This window comes from Phascolarctos cinereus, unplaced genomic scaffold, assembly GCF_003287225.1.
Source record: "Phascolarctos cinereus isolate Bilbo 61053 unplaced genomic scaffold, phaCin_HiC Scaffold_7;HRSCAF=346, whole genome shotgun sequence".
Taxonomy (NCBI): Eukaryota; Metazoa; Chordata; class Mammalia; order Diprotodontia; family Phascolarctidae; genus Phascolarctos; species Phascolarctos cinereus.
The window spans coordinates 64067351-64089599 of record NW_027556180.1 but is presented as its reverse complement, the minus strand read 5'-3'; the positions used below and the strand labels follow the sequence as shown (position 1 = coordinate 64089599).

Below are 22249 nucleotides of genomic sequence, written 5' to 3'. Positions count from 1 at the left end.
TTTATTCTTTTTGCAAGTTTATTTTATGTGATTCTATTTAAAATTGGTACATTTCTTTTAGGGTAGCACTACAAGTCCCCTAACTGTGATCACAGAAACACTCATATGGCATAAACAAGATGCTTTCAAGATCAACTTTTAGCCATATTGGATAGAGGGCTGGTTTCAAGACCAAGGCAATTGGGTTCAAGTCCAGCCTTTGATATATATTGACTATGTGACCCTGGGCAAGTCAGACTTCTTGGTACGTTAGGCAATGCTGTAAGACTGTAAATCACAGAGATGCTGCCTTGAGTTGGTGAAGGCGAATTTCCTCATCAGGAATTTCGCTACATCAAAGAAATTCCAAGTCCTGTTGTTCCCTAGCTTATCAGAAGATGACATTTTTCCAACCCTTTTTCCTACATCACAAAAACTATGCTTTATTGGGTTCTGAAGCCCTCTATGCATTGATTACACATATTTTTCAAACACTAGTGTCTTTCTTTAAAAGTTATAAGAGTAACAACTAACAGTCTTTCACATCATAGCTGAGGTGAAACCTGGTTTCAAAGATTTTCAAATGGGAGGGGGTAGATCATAAATGCCATTTTTTAAAGGTATTTGACAAAGGAACACTGAATGAATAAATATTTCCAGCTGCACTACAGCAACAGCACCTTGTTAAGGAACATGGAGTAACGAAATCACAACTTCTACCGTTAGTTAATTAGCACCTTTGCATCTTGTCTTAAGTGTGGGAAGCATTTTACTGTTAATTACATATAACTGCACTCAGTACATTTCTATGAAATCAGTAGCTGCTTATTTCTTCTTTGTTTTTTTTTCTCCTATAGCTAGGTTTTATACACCCCTCAAAAAAAAAAAACATCCACCTACGAAATGTTCTTCTCTATGCACAGGGTAAGTGGTACAAAACTGAGTACTTGAACAATTAAAGAGAAGTTCAGGCTCCGAGTACCCTTGTATTGATCTCCTATTTCTCCCAACACTTTTCTTCTAATCCTCTCTATAATTACATGAAATGCTTGAGTTTTCCTGGAGCTGTCAATTTTCTTTGCATCTGTTTTCAAATGGCCATCCTAGACACAGTCTGGGCTCTAGATCAAGCTGTCAATGTTACCCACCCAGCCATCAACAATCCCCTTGAAACATACTGGCACATCAGTCAAAGGCCTCCTAGCCAGCTTCAAATTCTTTTGCCCTCCGAAGAGAGGGAGAAGGGTGGGGCTAGGGGAAGGTATTGATCCCATTCTTTTAACATGCTAATTTGCTTAGGGCTGCTTCAAACTCAGCTAGGCTGGACACTTCAAAAGGAAACTGTTTTCAAAGTGAAGATGTGTTTTTCAACCACAGAAAACACTTAAAACTGAAACCAAATTAATTCAAGGACCAAGTTCTTAGCCAATATGGTTGATAATTTTTCCCTCCAGTAGGCCAAGAAGATACAGTATATCACAGTGTATTTAATGTTCAAAAAGGCAAGGCTTATTAATACACCAAAAAAAAAATATCTGCAAAGGCAAGAACTTCAGAGGATTAAAAGATATTGTTAAATGACCTCTCTAGATAATGTATACATTATAACTAATGAGGATTAAGAAAAAACAAAAACAAAACCCTATAACCTGGTAAAAGCTTACATTGATCTTATTTCAAGCCACCTGTTCTTCTTTGGATGAAAAATTAAGCTAGCTGTAATTGAACTACTGTAATTCATTAACGGCATTGATACTGATGAATGCTTGAACCTTTCCTTAAAGTGTTGATAATGAGAAATAAAGCTGATTGTTCATTTAATTACACCTCTGATTGGAAACACACCATGAAAGCCAGACACACAAAAAAGTGACAGCAACATTATTAAAGTATCTTTGTCTCCTCCCTTTGTTATCTGCTTATTATTCCATCAATGAAACATAAGGAACAGATATGACTACAAGACATAATTAAGTGTCTTAAGACTGGAGAGTATATTACCATATTAAGTTTGCAAAATTAATTCATCAAAAGCAATGATTTGCTCACAGCTTTTGGGTCATACATTTCTGGGGGCACACTAGTTATGAATGGTGATAGTTCATGGAAGAAGTGACTAGAAATCAGAATCCTATGAAGGAATGCTGGGGAACTCTTGATCTTGAAGGACAGAAGTTCTTATGGACAAAAGCCCAACTGAAAGGCATTCCAAAGTGAACTGTGTCTTAACTAATCATAAGGTTTAGCCATATTTACCTGCCATGGTATTATGGGAGGAAATCAGTATTCTGTTAACCTCTGACCCTATAGAACTAAAGCAGACAAAGAGCCAATCTGGAGCCATGGGAGACTGTAGCCAAATGTCAAGCAGCAGGGAACTGATTGTTAAAGAAACATTTGGCTTTGGAGCAGGCATTTTCACTGGTGCAAACTGCTATTCACAGAAACAAGCCATGAAGAGATAACACCATAAAATATGAACAAAACGGAGTTGTTTTTTTTTTGCCTGGCTCCTAAATTGTTGGCTTTATGGGACTTCATGCTGAACAGTATGAAAAAAAATATCCAATTTGCTTTGAAGCGTATTAGTCTGTCTAACATCCTAATTATTGTTTACACTGCCATTTGCCTTCTAATAAGAATTGAATAATTACCCAGCACTTCATAGTTTAAAAATACAAGCAAACAGGATTATCTGGGCAATTAAGAAACTGTACCACAGCTTTGTACTGGTGCTCTGAAAATATCTGCACACAGAGAGGGGAAATGATAATTATCAATCAACTTTACTTCAAATGGTATTTTAAGGATTTGGAACAATTTGAGATCTGTAACTTATTAAGAGAAGGTTAGTGGGATCACCTTTGTGAAGTGTGGGTCGGTTTAAATCCATCTATGGAAAAGAGAGCCAGATAAATCAGTTGAATTTTCTCATTCACTAATGACACCAGAGTAAATATCAAGTACAGAGAAGCCTTCTGCTGTTCTTTAATCCTAATAATCCATCCCAAATGGACTTTGAACAGCACCAGCAAAGTTTTTCAAAGGATGGTGGAGTTCAACCAAAGCTTTTCCATCCTTCCATGTGTTAGCTGACCTTGCTTCTTCACTTAATCATGATGCAGTCTGAGTCTATCTTCGGCACCCTGTGAAATTAGTTTCAACCTCCATTCACTAGACTTCAAAAACGCTGGACACAATCCTCTCCCTTTGTTTATTAGATGCCGATGATCATAGCCTTTCCTGAGTAGCATCATACCAGAGATAAGTGAAAATGTGGCCAGTCAACTGCACCATACCCAAGCCACCCCCTCCGAAGGCTACCAAAAGCAATAGTTCAATAAGCTTGAAAAACATCATAAAGAAATAAATTGAAGGCATTTCGAATATAGGGATTCCAGAAAGGGGAATCCTTAAATAATAGGATTCATTTCAATTGTATGAATATGGTCAATCAACAAGCATTTATTAAGCCCTCATTTATGTTCCAGGCACTATCCTAAGTGCTGAAGTTACAAAGTTACAAAGACCTGTCCTCAAGGAGCTCATATTCTACTTAGGGATACAAAGTGAAAATAACTAGGTGCATAAAAGATGCATGAAAGAATCCAGGGACACACATATAAATTTCTCAGTGTCACTTATCACAGTCCTACCATTCCACTCCCAGATCCTTTGGTAGCTTCTGAAATGCAGCAATATTTCCCACCAAAGGATCACTTGTACCTTTCACTTTAAAATTTGCTTTCAAGTTTTACCAGCAGATACCTGTTCACATCCCAGGACAAAAGGCAGTATTTGAGTTCTGTCATCTCCTCCCACCAATCTCCACAAGAAAGACCAAAGCCTACAGCTGAAGCAAGCCTGGCACAGACAGACTGGAAGGATTCTCCAATAGGCCACTCCTTCCCAAAGGTCAAAATGAAATGAGCAGCAAAGGGGTTCAGTTATTTGGTATAGGGCGAGAGAGAGTGAAACCCAGCCATGGGACACAGCTAAGACCCCAGGAACAAAAGGAGGCCTGTGCAAATAGGGACAACTCCCTGCTCCCAACCTCCACCCCCCAATCTCTTCAACAAAGCATTAAAATCAAAACCGAATTAATTTGCATGGAATCCAAATCATGGGGTTCTGCATAAACAGAAGGGGATTTTGGCTAGGGTTTCCAAAGGAAGCTCTTATCTCTTTTGTGAAAGGGGGAAATGGGTGTGCTGTTTTGCATGAGGGTGTATACAAAATATGCAAATGAGGAATCTGCTGCTTGAAAAGGGAAGACTGGCCAGACAGCTGACAATCCCCATTCACACACACACACACACACACACACACACACACACACACACACACACTCACACACACAAAACTTTCGGAGGCCCCAGTGGGAAGGATGAGGAGGGGTACCAACATTTTTGTTTCCCAGGGAGCTGAACAAGGTCTGAATATTCATAAAATGTCCATTTAGTCATGGGAGTGTTAATTGTCTTCTGGATCATGAAATTCTGTGACCTCACCTGCTCTCCCTAAAGACATATCAAAAGGACCAGCCATAATGGGATGCAATGAGTAAGGTTTGTACCATGAGTGAAAAAAAGATAGTCTCAAAAGAGACAAGAGTATAGCTAAGGGTTGTTTTCATCAGTTTTTCTTACAAGAGCAATAAAAATCAGAGATCATTGAACCATGCTATTGAACAGAGATAAATAGTACTTAGGAAGCCATGATCTATATGCAAAATGTCTAATTGTATGGACACATCATAAATGTGGAACAAATAGTATACTAAGCTCTCTCTGAAGCTTCCTCATTTCTAATTTTCAGTTTAGAGATGACCAAATTATAAATACGTTTTGATGAAAGTGTTGTCAATCACTCACAAAGTGAATGGAAATTCAAGTCTAATTCAAGACTGGAAGATTTAAATCCTATTGCCAAGAATTAGAAATTTAAACTATATGCACTGAAGGTATAATGGGAATGGGCAGTGATCCCTCCAGTCTGATCAATGGAGGCAACAATCCAAAAATCCATTCTAGAGCCTGAATGATTTCTTTGAACCATCTACATGTTCAAAGATGGAGATGCCAAATCTCCACAACTCTATGCTTTGTAGATAGTTTTAGGCATTGAAGAGGTGATGCTATAGGTACCTTGCCTTTCATCATGAAAGCACTCTAGGGTCTATGAATACAGTAACTACATACACAATACTCCTATGGGATTCTTTATTATTACACAGATTCACATATACAACTTTCCCATGAACCCCAAAGCATAACTCTACGAAGGAGAGATTTTGGATGTAACAGTCAGTCAATAGCATATTAAGTTGTCCTGTACGTTCCCTACCTTCAGTGCCCCTGCACATACACACACATATACATTTCAGGAATGTGTGTTATATATGTGTGTGCATATACTATTATAATTATTAGTACTTTGTCTGAGTATACTTATTCTGTACAAAAGAGACTATTACACCCTTCCATGCATCCTCTCTCTCTCTCTCTCTCTCTCTCTCTCTCTCTCTCTCTGTCCTCTCCTTCTCTCTACATATATGTTCATACATACACATACTATATGTGTATGTGTATGTATCTATATGGGTATATGTACATTTTATGTATATATATACATACACATATAAAGTTCATCCATCCAAAAAGTACTTATTAAGCTTCAACTGTATGCAATGCATTATGCTAGACAAAGGAACTTTTGGTTTGCTAGACTGAGGCATCTCTCACAGAGCTAGACATAAGCTCTGACTTTTTGAAGGAGGCATATGTCTTGTAAAGATGACGCAGGAAGCTCTTGATTGGTATATGTGTGTGTGTGTGTGTGTGTGTACACACACGTATATATACACAGGCACACACATATGTGTGTATATGTATGTATATGTACACAGGGGAGAAAGAGAGAGAAAGAGAGAGAGGAGAGAGAGATGCATGGAAGGGTGACAGCCTCTTCTATATAAACTAAGCGTAGTTAGAAAAATTACTAATAATTATTATGGCATTTAAAGAGTGCTTTAAGGTTTTCAATGTTGTGCTAATATTGTCATGTCATTTGATCTTCACAATAATCTTGGGAGGTAGGTGCTATTATTATCCCCATTTTACAAATGAGAAAACTGAGCCAGACAAATGTTAAATGACTCCCTAGGGTCATGCAGATAGTGTCTGAAGTCAGATTTCAACTCAAGTTTTCTTGACTTCAGGTCGAGGGCTCTACCCACTACTCCCCCTAGCTGCACCAATAATATAATACAACTAGTTTCATTTTATTTTATTTATAAAGAAGGCATTTTTGATAAAAATTTTAGTGACTCAGAAGTTCATTCATTCATTCATTCATCTAAAGAAGTATTTGTTACATTCTTTCTCTATGCAGTGCATTGTATTAGGTAGAGGAATCTCTGGCTTGATAGATTGAGGCACCCCTCATAGAGCTAGACATAAGCTAGACTTTTCTAGGAGGCTAGGGGAACATTCAACCTGTGAAGATGACGTAACTCCTTATTAGTCACCAGTAATTGGTAGAAAGATGCCCAAAAATGATGGTGACAAAGTAAGGGACCAGCTACACAGATGATGCTATGCTTTTCCCTTCTAGACCAGTTTTCTTTTGCATAGCACTTTATTTAATTACCTTGGACATCCAGGAAGAGGTGGGCTGTCTCACCCCCATATGGCAATGAAGACTTCAGCATAAGCACAAGATCTTATGCACCATAGAGGGGGAAGATTCCTCAATGAGACTCCACCCCCTCTGACTCTCAATCTCTAATCATGTTCAGGATAACTCCCTGTCCCTGGGTTTCCTATGTCACTTCACCAAAGTGCATGTCCTCTGCAAAGTGACAAAGTTCATACCCCGATTCATGTAATATGCCCCAATTCAACAAATAAGGGATTCCTCTTATTAACCCTGCTATAAACAGAAAGTAATTGCAAGGGCAAGGGAGAGAACTAACAACCTAGAAAATCAGAAAGGTCTTGTGTAGGAGCTGGCATCTTAGCTTAAAGGAAACTGGGGATTGCAAGAGGCAGAGGTGACAAAGTATGGCATTCTAGGTGTGGAGAACAGTCTCGACAAAGAACCCAGAGGCAGGAGGGTGGATGCTAATTGAAGAGGAATAGCAAATAGGTCAGTTTGACTGAAAGGCACTATCCCAATCCAACCCAACCTAAGGAATAGTTTATTCAGTGCTTACTAGCTCCAAAATACTGCATACTAGGCACTGGCAATACAAAGACAAAATGAGAACAGATCTTACCCTCGAGGAGTTTACATTCTACTGGAGGGGGAGGCACTTTTAGTATGACTCTAAAATCATATGGTTGTAATTGAATAAATTTAATCCTACCCCATGTTTTAACATAAATCCTCTTGGATCTATAATAATTTAATTCATTGTGGGTTTTTTGGTTCTATTTTCTTTGGGGTTCCTTTGTGAGATACAGAGAAGCTGGAGGGGGGAGGAGGGAATGGAATCTGAAAATCTTAATTGGCATCCTCAAAACTACCTAAGATTGCCTACATCACATTTGGTGTGACCAGAATAGGTCACTACCTGAGTCCTACAAAAATCTGGTCACAAGCAGAAGAAAAAAGGCATAACAGAGGGGAAGAAAAGGATCATAATTAAACCCTGCTCTTCTGATATGAAATGAAATTCTCCTTTCAACGATCATAGGTAAGTTTCAAAGCCTCTGAGATTAAAGCAACCATGCTATTCAAGTGATTGCTTCCTAAGGACACTTATCAAAAGTAAAAGAAAAAATTCAAAAAATAGCAAGGATATGAAAACACAGCTCTCTGAATGAACTACATTTTAAATACTTTTCACCATTCCTTCTCCTAAGGCCCGCCATAGTGTATTAGAAAAATAAAGTATTTGTTTTCTTGATATTGATTTCTCTTGAGTAAAAGAGTATAAAATTGAAATGTTCAGTTTTAGAAACATAAAGAAATTTTTAATTGCTAGGATGTATCTATCTATTGGTACTCTATTTTTCCTCTATTTTTTTAAAAAAAGATTTTAAATAAAATATATTCTCCACCTCCCCTAGAAAACAAAACAAAACAAAACATGTATGTAACTGGATGCAAAACAGGTCCCATAAAATGATGCATTTAAAGTAAGGTTAAATTTCTATCCAGGTTGACTTTACTCCAAAATTGTAATCATTTTAGCTTTCAGATAATCACTATATAAGGGAATTTCCTAGTCTGCTGCCAGTATTCTTCATGAAGTTTCTCCTAAAATATTGTTTATTAATGTTTTAGAAACTAAAAAGAGTAAATATTTATACATCTTGAGATTAACTTCTCAGTTTATAAACTGTGCCAAAAATAAATAAATAAAAAGGCTCCTTTCCTTCAATTCCCACACCCCCTAATAGAACTGCTTAATATTTCTGAAGTAATGAAAAATCACTGTAAAACATCTGGAACATTTCCTCAGGGGGGAAAAAAAAGTGAGGGAGAGTTAAGGTGGATTTCTTTCTCCTTTATTGACAGTATGACAAGGTCTCACCAGAACAATTCCTCAGTACCAAGCCCTCTTCCACAAGTTCAAATTGCTAACTCCAGCCATGCACTTTCCTTGAGAGGGCAGAAGAGTTACTTAACAGCCTTTGTTGCCTCAGTGCAAGTGAACAAAATCATTTCAGAAAATGTTATTCGAGAGCAGAAGCTAGAATAAACTTGCAGCTGCTCTGGGGGGGCAAAGCAACAGTCACCTTCTAAACTTTTGACATGCCTCTTCGTTCTTGGCCTCCATTAGCATGTACTACTTATAGGTAAGAACGGCAAGAGGAAATGTAGTTCTGTCCCTAAGGTCCCTTGAAGACTCCACCAGATGACCAGGGTTAGATCTCAAACAGCAGGACACCACAGGCCCCCAGCCACATGGCCATTTTTGTCCACCAATCCTTTGTCAAACATTTAAGATCTTAATCAATCTTAGCTCTGACCTCCAAGCACCCGAGGAAGATGGATGAGGAAGCAGGTGACCTTTCCCCTTCTCTTGTATTTATCCTGCCACAGCAGACCCATTGAAAAAACAATTGGGGCAGAACCTGCCCCCAGAGTTCTGAAGCCTCTACCAGGACTCTGCTCTATAGGCTTTCTTAGGCTTAAGCTTTTTTCACCCAGATTCTCTCTTGCCCAGCCCCCATCCCAACTCATCTCATCCAATAGAAAATGTTCTTTCTAAGGCATCAACAAATAAGTAGAAATTCATCCAACATAATTTAAGAGGAATAAAAGATTCAAATGCTTAACTTCTTTTGGTAGGACCATAGCCCTAATATCAGAAACCAATATTACTATAAAGTACTCTGACCCTCAACCAGTGTTCAGGCAAATAGCTATGATTTGGGGATACAGATTATGATAAAAATAAAACCACAATAACCACGGAAGGGAATAATTTTTATTTCCATTGATTTTTTTAAAAACTGTCTTAAGAATAATGAAAAAAGCCACACATTAATTTAGCATTGGAGGAATTCTTTGTCATTTAAGTTTTTCCTCTTTGATACCCATGACCTCATCCGAGATCGTTACTGGATGGGGGCTGGGGATAGAGAAACCCTGCAGCAGAAGATAAGAGGTAGAAAATACTGGGGAAGGACCAGGCAAGACCAGTCTTTCCAACTAAAGTTCTTTGGAGGTATAGGTAGAATCTCTGAAAATTCTCCATAGATTCATTCATTCTAAAATCACTCAACCTATCTCCACTATCAACCCATGAACAGAAGTTTCTTAAGCTAAAACCAGTTTGCTCAGGAAATGGACTACATCTGACTCACTCAACAACTCCTCATTGACCTTCTACTACGTGGTATTTTATTCTGCCTCCTCCCTTCTAAATTCCCACGATGATTTCCATTAAAAAAAACCACTAAATAGGTTGATTACCTTTCCATTCACTTTGCTTTCCATCTTTTTCTCTTTCCCCCTAATGTGAGTTGCAAAAATGTCAGGAACTCTCACACATAGCAAGTATGAGTTATTGGGCTCTGCAACAATTGAAAATCAATGACTTTGGATACACCAAGAACTACTAATGCTCAAAGAGTGAGCATTCAGCAGGAACAGGAAGCCAACAGTGTTTCCAATGATTCTTGACAGGAAGATGCGTAATTTGCTGTCTTGCAGAAATCCAAAAGACAGATTAATTTACCTAAATATGATGCCCTGTCACTTCACTGTGTGCTTTTCAATTTTTGCCATCATCATGATTTAGTTGCCTATAAGATATGCTTATGTATTTTCTCATCAGAATGCCAGAAAGAATCCTAAGTTTGCAATATGGCATAGGCTAAACAGTGGTTACTAACTCAAGGGCAAAACAAGGAAATGCCAAGGAAGTCAGGTTTTAAAGGTATTTCAAGTGTGATGTTTAAATGCAAATTACTTTCTTACACTGGGTCTGCAGGAACAGTTGAACCTTTCTCCTTATTTTATAATGAAATTAAACAAAAGCTGAAAATAGTTACCTCCCCCAAAAGAAAAACTAGCAACACCTCAGGAAAGCTGACATTAAAACTCCTTTCGAGTACCTCAGCAACTACTACGAACTATGAAAGTCAAATTCAATGTGTTTTGTGATCCAACAGAATCCTTTTTAAAAAAGCCATAAATACTGCCTGCCTTTCAATCAATTGGAGTGCTACCCAGTTGATCCATTCTGTCCTTTAAGTCAGTTAAAGGTCTCATTTGGCAATCAGCTGTCTTCGTCACCCTAATGATCAAATCAGATGAACATGTGGAAATTCCATTTATCACTCAGCAATGCAAAATCTGATAAGCCACCTATGGGCCAATTCCTGAGTTATGTTAGACTGGAACTGTTTGGTCCTCATATCAATAATAAAGACAACAAAAATAAAAATCACTGCTACATTTTAAAAAATAACTTTAGGAAAGCATTGGATAATTTTGCCTTTTCAGTAACCTTTTATTCCTATCAATGCACAGACCCAGAGGTTATTATAAATGAAATTTTTAGTTCCTATCACAGAAGCACAATAACTACAAATAGGATATATATATATATGTATATACATATACACACACACATATTTATATTTATGTATATATATATATATACACACACGCATACACATACACACACACACACACACACACACACACACATATATATATATATATACACACACACACACACACACATACACACAGTCTTCTATTTGGAACAGAAAGTTACAGAAAAAAGAGGTAGCAATAAGCTACACACACAAATTACTCAACAAAATGGCCATTAGTCATTAATGAGATAAACTGTTTAGACTTCTTAGAAGACTAAAGCAATCAAAATAAATCACAATTTGCTGCCTATGACCACAAATCAAATCAAAGAGCTCTTACCAACTTTGTACCACCTCCTAAGGGAAATAAAGAGGGTTTATGTCAAAATTAATTTTACTTAGAGTGGTGTCTATCTGTGCATAGTGGAAGTAACTGTGCCTGGGAGAAACAGCCATACCAGTTTGTGACACATTTGTCCAAAGATGGACAGGGACACAGTAATAATGGACAAGTTGCTCACAGTGGGTCCATTTTAATCAACTGAGCTGGTTGGATTGGAATGACCCAATCATCTCATCATATCTGATTCTACCCACATATTAAGACATGTCTACACAGATGTTGGTGCTTTCCTACTTTACCAAACATTCCTACTGGGAAAACTATTGCTCAAGATATGAGTGCCCTCTCTCTTTAAGTGAGGATCAGTCAAGTGTATCTATTGCTTCAGTGGGTTCATTTAAATTGCATAGGATACATCAAGCCAGTTCCAAACTAAGAGCCTGTTAGCAAATGTGTTTGACCTTCTGCTGATTATAGCAAGATCATTTGTTTTGTCAGAATTATAAACGTCTTAGCCTTGCCACCTGGAGCTTTTGGACTTGCTCATTAGACCCCTCTGTCCCATTGCATCCCATAGGGGCTGCTAATTACTGGCTTTACTCCATTTAGTCTCATCTCTGATTTAATTATGTGCACTAAGCCCTAATGAAAAGTACAATATGGCTGTTCCTACCTTGGCATTCTCCATTTCTCTCTTCATGCCCAGCATTGCATAGACAGTTGCCAATGGGTACCAGCCATTCACCATCTGCCCCACAATACATTTTTGGCACATCCTTCTCTTCTGAGTTGTTGACACAGGAGCCTCGAACTTCCACTAGGGAGGATGTATCAGCCCCAGTTATAGTATCTGGAAATTGAGCCAGATTTCGAACCGTCAATGGGCACTTCTTATAGAAAACCCGAACAGATACTAAGGCAATGCAAGCTCCGACATCCTGAAAAGCCAAATAGAATCCTTTCTTGCTCAGTGGCCCCACATCTCTTATCTCAGTGTTCAACTTCATGATTCTGTCACCAATGTCCACTTGGGTGAAGCTCTCATCAGCAGCAATGGTATCAATCTTGGCAAACTGGCTTTCTCTGATAAAGCGCTCTTTGTCATTGTTGGATTCATAGTAGTACAAGTTGAAAGTTTCTTTGCAAGTTCCCATAACTCCTGGTAGGCTGTTGCAGTCCCGCAGTGTGAATTTAATCTCAATATATACCCTCTGAGCCCCTTCCCGGGGAATCCAATCAGTTCGTAACCAGTTGTTTTGGCTGGACTCCATCACATTGCAGACTTGGTAAGTACGGATCGGAGTGTTTTTCTCATCCATAATGCTCACTTCTTCCCACTGTGAATATCCAAAGAGAAATAAACCCAATGAAAATTTGCATCAAAACATTACTTGATAATTCTTTCTTCCTCTGGTAAGGTCCTAATTTTGTTTGTTTCCAACATCAGAATTACTAAAAAATGGGTATACAAAACCTGAGAAATAAAAAAACCAACCACAGAAGTCTCTTAGGAGAAACACAATCATAATCAATTATAAGATATCTTGATGGCTAAGCATTATTTCATCTGTTCTAGTTCTTGAATAAGAGCCAAAGATCCAGGTAATCCCATTTATGGTGAGTTTATTGTCTGTGAGTTCTCCACAGTTATTTCTGGTGGTCTAGCAGCCTCCAGTTCACCTATTACAACAGCCTCAATTGGAAGTGGCAACAGTTCAAATTTGCTTATAAATGAAAACCCAGTAATGTGTATTGTTTCAACAATTGAGCAGAGACCTGCAAATTAAGGACAGGAAGAGTGTAGCTTGCCAAAGGAAGACAATTATCAGTTAATTAGTAGAACTCCTGTCAGAACTTTGCTCCCTAATACCTAAAAAATGTCAGTCTTTCTTTTTGGCACAATCCCTGTTCTTTAAAAAGAAACACACACACACACACACACACACACACACACACACACTCACACCATTCTGTGATCTCAAATAATCCCAAGAAAATGGGCAGTCAACAGCAAAGCCAAGAACACCAGATATGGGGACATTTACAATGGCAGCTCTAACTTTAAAACCATTTGTTCCCATACTCATCATGTATGTTTGTTTATTCCTTTTGAAATTTCAGAAATCTAGAAGTTTTAAGTAAGGAATATGGCATTGAACCCATTTTGTTTCACTCTAACTCTGCCTTGAAGAGTGGAAAATAAACTAGCAGATGGAAGTTATGTCACCAAGAATGAGAAAATTTAACAAGAGTGGGAGCCGTGACATGCAGGCTGAATTTGATGTGCCTGGAAAATCTGCTTGGCCCTATTTGTTATTCAAAGGATTTCAGATCTAGAGACCATATAGCTCAACCCCTTCAGATCATCGATAAGGAAACTTAGGCTCAGGAAAAGACTTGTCCATGATCACACAGGTCATATGGGAGGTAGGATCTGCACTCAAGTTCTTCAGCTTTAGAGCTAGGTTTCTTTCCATTGGACCACACTCTTCCCTTGTCACTTGTTAAAGATGCCCCTCCCTATATGGGGATAGGTTTAAAAGTGTAATAAGCTGGCAAAACCATGAGATGTTTGTCCATTCCAATCATCCATTAACATCCAATCTACTGATTTTCTATAGATCTGATATAAATCTGCCAGCGTAGCAACAGAGGAATAACACTAGAAGGAAAAGAGGTGACTTAAAAATGTGTATTACATAATAGTTCCACTTAAACCTTCATTTTGCTCCAAGAATTATATAAAATTATTGCAGGTCTTCCAGAGGCATCCCCAGAGATACTATTGAATATTAGTAGTGGAAAAATGTATTAGCTATACATGAGAGAGTTCATAATATATAAATTCTTTATTTTATCTGCTACCATTGAGGAAGTTGGATTGGGGGGACTAGGGCCAAGGATGAAGTAAGTATGCAGTATGAATCAAAATTGATTTTCTTCCTTCTAATTAGCAAGCAATTGCCAATAATTTCCTTTATTTGGGAAAATAGTTGACGAATCCAACATGTAATCTCCCCCCAAGAAATATTCATTAAGTTATTCTATCTCAGCGCAAAGGGAATATCCTAATCTAAACTGAGACACACAGGTTTTGTATACACAGTATGAAACAGGATCTCTAAAGCCCCAAAGTGGGCTTTTTCTACTGATGCTTCCTGCTTGACTAACTACATAGCTCAAATTAACTGAACCACTGACAAAACTCCCCTTTCACTGCATCCCAGGGCATACAGAGCAAGACCACGAGTGGTCAGCTCTTTTCAATGAGATTGCTCCTGAATGAAGTTCTGTGTTAAAAGGATGCCATGGAGATTAGGTTCTGTAGGATTGGTCTCATGGATAAAGGTGTGACAGAATAAGGAGTCTCCCACGACCTATGATGATTTGCTTGGTGTCTTTTCCAAAATACGTCCTTATTAACAAAAAAACAATCAATTCCATCTTTATGATAGTAACTATTATCCCAAAATAACAATATTTAAGATACCCAACCAAAAAAAGATATCAAATGTAAATAATAATAATGATACTTGACTTTATATTACTTTATATAGGACTTTAAAATTTTCATATCATTACATATGATAAGCAGTTTTAAAAAAGAGAAACTTAGCTTTAACAATCCAATTCAACCCTTACTTGAACTTCGAAGCATTAAACTTTTTCAACTATAAAATTTTGAGAAAATAATAAATTAAGTTTATAACTCAGAATATTAATTGTACTAGGTCTACTCTGTATTTGGGAATATGTAGTGGTATATAATTCATATGTTTTGTCCCCACCTTAACGTTGGACATGTAAAGAATTATCTACAATAGACCCATGAGACAGTTCTGCAGTATATACATTTATCCAGCAATAGTGTCCAATATATAAATAAACTATCATAGTTTAAAATAAAATTCTGACCAGGATGCTCTTTCAACAATTCTGGAAAAGAAAAATTGAAAATATGTTAATTTGCAATATAAACTTGCAAAGAACCAGACAGGTTTGTCACTAACTTGTTTAAAGTAGGCCACATGTACAGGGATTTAGTGAAATGTCAGGTCCAATGTAAAATTGTAGGCATTCCCTCCTCAAACTCAAGAATAACTTTCAATAAGGAAAATCTGGCAAGTGAACATGATTAATAATTTACTGACACCTTCCATTTTCAATTTTACTGGTAGTTCTCAAATATTTTAATCTACAGAGAAGTACCCTTGGTGCAGCCAGGAAAGCCTATGTGAATCAATGACCTTTCCAGGGTATAGGATTAACAAGAAGCCTGACTCTCACTGAGATAAAGCTGTACCTTTCTCCACTGTCAAAGGATGAGGGCAATTGCCTACAATCAACAGTGAATACAGCCTGTCTACACTGCCAGAGACCTACCAATCACAACGTCCCTTTAAAAAAAAATGGTTTCGAGGACAGTCTAGTATTTTTCAATACAAAAACTACAGAAAACTGCAGTCAAGTTCAGGCAAAAAACAAAGAAAAATTAGAAGAAAAAAAAATGAGGCAAACTAATATCTCATTATTATTTGCCTCACATGGACAAGTCAAATTTCTGCTGCAATAAGGGTCTTTATAAAGCAGCCTAAAATTTCTTCAGCTCTACTAACCATTTCTTTACCTAATTTTTGGAAGGAGAACATGTTCACCTGCAATTGCTCCTATAAATCTTTTTTCCTTATAAATCACTCAAGTGTTTATTCAGCTCATGGGTGTGTGGCACCATACTGGGGACTAGTCCTTGTATTTTGCTTAGCAAAGCCTCTTAATCTTGCAACCCCATTATTTTCAATCAGTGAATCTTAGAATACTGAGAGCATTAGGCAGGGTCATTTGTTTAATTTCTAAAGGATTTGAGAGTTATTTTAATTTGTCAGGAGCAAGATGTGCAATGCTGACATATTTCAAAGACTGTTTCCTAGGATTAATAATTAAGGGGGAATGGAGAAGGAGGAGAAATGTTGCCATTTGCCTCTTTTCATTTCTTACATTTTCAAATGCAGGCAGTGATCGGCGAGTGCTACATATACTGAGACAAATTAACAGTGAATATTTGCACTGAAGATGAGGTCTCTCCTACTTAACCAGCCATCCCCAACCCCTATGACCTTAGACTAGAAATTTTCTAACTTTCCATATTCACCACAAACAATGCACAAACCCAAGCTGTTGGGTTGTTTCTGTTGAAGACAAGTGATGAAACTGGCAAGAAATCAGATGGCTTTCCCACAGGGTACAGAGGAAAACACCAATGACTGGAGGTTGTGATATGGAAGTATGAGGCTTTGACAGTGTATGTCCTCAGAATTGGACCTGCTTGCATGCGGTAAGACCTGCCTCCCTCCTCTATCTTTATTTATTCGTTTTTTAAAAAATCTGGAAATAACACTATTGCTCCAAAGTTAACCCCTGTAAGATCTTCCATGGTTGTAACAGAAATAGGCATAGATTCCAATTTGGTCCCCAGATTATGTTTCTTGTTGGTATTTTAGTTTTAAACAGGTATCTAAGTCCATGCCTCAACCAATCTAATTCTGAAACCCCTTTCTGCCCTTTTGGTTTCCAGTTCTTCCATGACAGAGTCATCCAAAGGGAGTATAGGATTTCTCTAACAAAGCCTAATTCACTTCATAGGCCATGAAGGAAATCTGACCTCCTCACCACAATCAACAATAATCGGGCCATTAGGACTCTCCAGAAACTTACTAATCACTCTTTAAAAAAAAACCCTCTTTTGATCAGCTCACCATTCAGAACTTACCCCTCCTTCCAAAGGGCTGGCTATCCACCCAAGCTCTCCCTGAACCGATCTGGAATCCAATAAGGTAACTGCAGAAAAACAAAGCAAAATAGATTAATTTCCAATCACTAAAAGCCAATACTACAGAAACTATTTGCTTGAGCGTTTCCATATGTGAGGAGGGTAAGCACATCCAACTCTGATCTAAACCCAAACTTTGTTTCACTTATGTAAATAATCATTATTCACTTGATCTTCTCCCCCCTTTAAATCTGCAGGTTTTTATTTATTTAACTTGCCTAGCAGTTAAAATTCCTTCCAAGGACTCTGTTAATCTACTTGGTTTTGAAGATAAATGCAGAATTCAAAATAAAATGAGAAGACAATGTGGAGCAATTAAGCTCCAGAGTAAAATATTCAGATATCTATGAGTGGCATTGGATGGAATTATATTTATTTTCACAACTTTCAGGTGATTATATAACCTAACTGCCTGGCAAAGTCATAATTGAATTCTTTATGAGATTCCCCCAAGGATCATAAAAGACTAAAGGTTCTTTTTTTTTTGGTGTTTTTTTCCCCCTTCTATCCTCCTTTTCTGCTTATCACAACTAAAACTATATGGCACGGATGTGGGATAAGCTGATTTTTTAAAATAGCGAAGTTTCAAAGGAAAGATGCCTGATGTGTTCCAGAAACATAGTCAAGTATGGAGAATAACATTGCCTATGGTCTCTTGGTGAAGATGGTTTGGTGTTACTGCCTTTGTTTTATTTTTCACACCTCTGGAGAGTATTAGAGTTTTGAATTTTAGGTATATACAGTAGTATCTAATGGATTTGATGTGCTTAACTTGGAACTGCAAACCAGGGCGCTACGAGACCACAGAAGTATGAAAGACGTCCTTTTTTTGGAACAGCTAAGGTCATTTACCCTTATGACATTGAAAGAATCCAAATGAATTCCCAATCATTTATCTCCATTCCCTTTCCCACAGTCCCTGATGATCTGGAGGCCCAAAGATCCACTAAAAATGGATCAATGGCATATTAACTTGATCAGCAAGGCCATCCAGAACCGGGTGAGGGGTAACAATTCCCCGGAATGGCCATGATGAATCCTTCCTCACTCCAACACCGCCCCCTTCCCATTATCCTGAATTTTTCCCTCCCCAGTAGTTTCCCCCTTCCCAATCCATCTAGTTATAATCAGTGTTCCTCCTCCATTTCTTCCTATGAAGGGACTGAAATATCTTTGATGTGTGGATTATTTTAAAATGTAACCGCCATCTCCCCAGTCCAACCCCCAACCCCAGCACCTAGATCTCCCTCCACCCTTCTCCCACCTCGGTATCTTTCTTCTCTCCCAAGAGAAAAGCATGCTACATCCATTTGGATTAATGTAAGGTGGATTAAGAAAACAAAGGGAACAATGCGACCCAATTTACAAAAAAAGGGGGGGGAAGAGAGGGTAAAAAGGAAGAAAAGGAAACGTGATGAGAATCAAAAGAAGCAACAAAATGAATTTATTGAAAAAAAAATAAAGGGGGGGGAGTTAGGGAGGAGACATCCTTGTTTCTCCCTACTGCAGCTACGTCGGTGGGTTTTGGCTACAGCTATTTCACCCCAGCTCTAAGTTTAGATTCTCTAGCCACCCTAGTCCCATGGCTCCCTTTCCTTCCCCCCCTCCCAAAATAAATAAATAAACAAATGAATGAATGAATGAATGAATGAATGAATGAAAAACAGAAAAGAAAGCAAAGAGAGGAAAGGGGCTCTGCTTTTGGTGACATACAGGAATACAGGAGTCTCCCGGGACGAACTATCAAGTTCACCAAGTAGCAGAGGGAGCGCACGAGGCCTGATGATTATCTGCCGCCTCCCACACCTGACAAGATAGCTGAGGAGAGCAGGCCCTGGGTGATCCGGGGGACCGCGATGAGATAGAAACATCTTTTCCCCCTCATAGACAGTCTTTCTCTGTAGTCAGGTGTGTATGTCTCTGATCTCCAGCCTCTCTAGTTCTGGGCATCCATCTACTTCTGCATTAGGTCGCTGAGACTACGTTGTTTTTCAGTCCCTCTCTCCCTTCGTACGGAGAAAATGATAGATTGGATCAGAACGCATAGATTAGAGATAGATCGATCGATCGATAAATGATAGCACACACACACAGACACAGACACACACACACAGACACAGACACAGACACACACACACACACACACACACACACACACACACACACACCCCTCTCTATTGCCTCCCTGGTTAGGAAATCATCCTAATAAATTAACCCAGTTTCTCGGACAGCACAGATGCGCTCGCTCCAGACGCGCTGAGAATGAGCGGAGAAAGAGCTCGGTCCCTAGCTGTCTACAGCCTTTCTTTCTGAACTAAGACGCCACCTCCAGGGACGCTCGCAAGGGAGGGCCGCAAAGCAAACCCTACAATCTGTTGGATTACAACTTGCTTTTCCTTCCCCGAGAGCAGTGAGGATTATTTTAGCGGAGGAATGAGAGAGTGCCAGGAGCGCATCCAGGAGTATAGAGGAAACCCAGCGTCTGAGGCACGTCCCTGAAAAATCAGGTCACTAACATCCTATGGCTGGCGCACCCGCCGCCGTCCTGCTGCAACCCCATAGCCTTATTTCTCGAGTTTAAAAAAAAATACGAAAGAAAGAAAAATACCTCAGAGAGGGGAAAATAAATAACTTTAAGACTCCAAGAGCAAGGGATGAAGTCTCAGAAGAAACAGAATTCCCCCACCCCACCGCTCTCCAGACGCTGGACGTGCATCTCTCGCCCACCACTAACTCGAGATCCTTTGCAGAACTCTCTCGTAGGATCTGCATGGTGTTGGGTTACACCGTTTTCCGGTGCCCGTGCCCTGTCCAGTTCTCTAGAGACACTGGCCCGAGGATGCTAATGAACTTTGTCCCCTTTCGTCAAACTTGCGCAGACTTGCAGCTTGCACCCACCGCGGCACCGGTGGCGCCCACCTGGGTTGCCCCAATCCCTTCGAACTTCCTCTTCTCCGTCTTGCACCACCCCGGCCCATCCCATACAGCCAGGATGGCGCACACTCGGACCCCGGATCCAGGATCTCGGCAAGAGCCGGGTAAACCATCCTGTCTCCTCCCGTCTGTCCTCAGCGCGCGCACCCAGCAAACCCTTACCTTCGTTGGCGGGATATATCCTAGAACCGGTGACACCATTGCAAATCCCAAACAGAAACGAAAAGAGGATGAAATAGTAAATCCCAGCCATGATTTTGTCGATGCCAGCGCCGCTCCTGCCTCTTCTATCCCAGTGGAATAAATGCTTAAGTTAGGAGTGCAGCGGGCTGTAGACATTGCCAAGGGGGCGGAGAGCAGTGACGTCAGGCCGCCAGTCTGAAGGGGCGGGCCAATCGCGAAGGAGATCGCGCTGCTTTGTCTCCGCCCCCTCCTCCTGCTTAAAGTCCGCACTTCTCGGATTTCCTCCCGCTTCTGCATTTTGCCGGGTGGTTGTCTCTGCAGAGGGGCTCTCCGCATCCGGGGTTGCTTCTCTGCTCTGGAGCATCAATCCTATTCTCCGGCTGGCTCACTCCAGCCTGAGGGTGAAGGTGACGGAGAATAAATAAAAGACTGGGAGTGTGTGTGTCGGGGGAAACATCATTAAGATTAAGACCCTTCACCTCCTGGCTCCTCAGTCACTAAGTACCCGAAATAGGAGTCAAAACCCTAAGAGTACGGAAAAAGGGAGCTGTTGATCTTGAAAATGGATTCTTAACTGAAGAGGAAGAAAAGTGGGGACCCCCCCTTCAACCAATGAGATGAGGTTCCTGAAAACATGTTTTCTATTCTCATGCCCTCTCACCACAACCACTATCCCACCCTTTAAAATTAGCGAAGCTATTTCTTGATATTTGTTTCCAACCATGGCCCTTTCAATTTGCCGAGTTTAAGTCAGCTTTAGTCTTGTGGGGAGTTAAGAGGTACCCAGACAATTCTCACCTCTCCTTTGCAATTCAATAAAAGACTCCCTTCTTCCCTCCCTCCAGTCCCCTCCCCCCCACACACATTCTTTTCTCTTCTAGGTAGAGATGCTGATCTCCATCTCATCCAATTAGTTAAGGAAAGCGTCAGAAACCGGGACAATTCCCCTCTAGGCATCGATAATAGGGTGCAGCGGGCGGGAGGGGAGCATCAGGGTGAATAGATGAATAGAGGGGTAAAAACAAAGATGAACAGTCAGAAAACAGACTATCACCAGCCGGTGTTTAGCAGCGCTCCGCCCCTCACCTCCTTTTTCAGGTGAAGTTCCAGGGAAATGAAATGAGAACATAGAAAGGAAAGGCAGCATGTCCTCCTAATCTGCACAGTTTAGGAATAAAGAAATGCGAAAGCCTGGATCCTCTGAATGAAGATGTGGTGTAATATGAAAGCATCAGGTTTCAAAGACTAGATTCTCTTGCCCTACCCCACCCTCTCATCACCCCAGTCACTTTTTAAAAGGAAAAGAAAAAAAAGGGAAAAAAAAGAAAGTATATGTCTTTCTGTCTGGGGAGAAAGTCCTCTGAGTGACTTCTTCTATTCCCTTAAATAAAATACACTAGGCACCTGGCACATCTCAACGCAGTGACAAGGTCGAGATCACATAAGTGCTGTCCATTGATTCCATCTCCCAAAGTCAGTTCTGCCTGGCCTTTTTTTGGGGGGCGGGGAGAGGTTGGGGGGGTAGGGAGCGCATGAAGGGCAAAATCTAGGGACCCATTAACCTTCCAGGATTTCTTGTAATTGTGCTTTCTTTTCTTCAGATCACCCTCCATCTCCTCCGCTAGCTGCCCCTCCTCCTACTTTTTCTTCTTGGGATTTCCTTCGGAGCCCAAAAAACAGTCAACGCTAACCCCCCGAGGGCAGCAGCCCCAGGGTTTTGCTGCTGGCTCGGGCTCGGACCGAGTGGCTGCGGCTCATTTTAAACCAATAGCGCCACCTCCTGGGGAAACGCAGGCTCAGGCGGCGATGGCGGGCGGAGCGAGCGAAGGGAAGAGGAAAAGGGGAGAGAACGCGGGGGTGCAGACAAAGACGTCAATATGACAAATCAATGGAGCAGGAAGGGTCTTTCGCCCCAGGAGG

At 39.9% G+C, this 22249-nt stretch overlaps 1 protein-coding gene across 2 annotated transcripts in view; it reads right to left on the bottom strand.

Annotated features, from left to right (window-relative positions):
• Nucleotides 1-20436, bottom strand: part of EPHA4 (EPH receptor A4) — a 167439-nt gene extending 147003 nt beyond the window's left edge. For both annotated transcript variants that reach the window (XM_021002832.1, XM_021002834.1), the window contains exons 1-3: nt 20309-20436; nt 17153-17220; nt 12059-12722 (exon numbers count right to left, since the gene is read on the bottom strand). In XM_021002832.1, the coding sequence (XP_020858491.1) occupies nt 12059-12722; nt 17153-17220; nt 20309-20399 (823 nt within the window). In that variant the 5' untranslated portion in view covers nt 20400-20436. The remainder of the gene's footprint in view (nt 1-12058; nt 12723-17152; nt 17221-20308) is intronic.
• Nucleotides 20437-22249: the final 1813 nt, after the last annotated feature.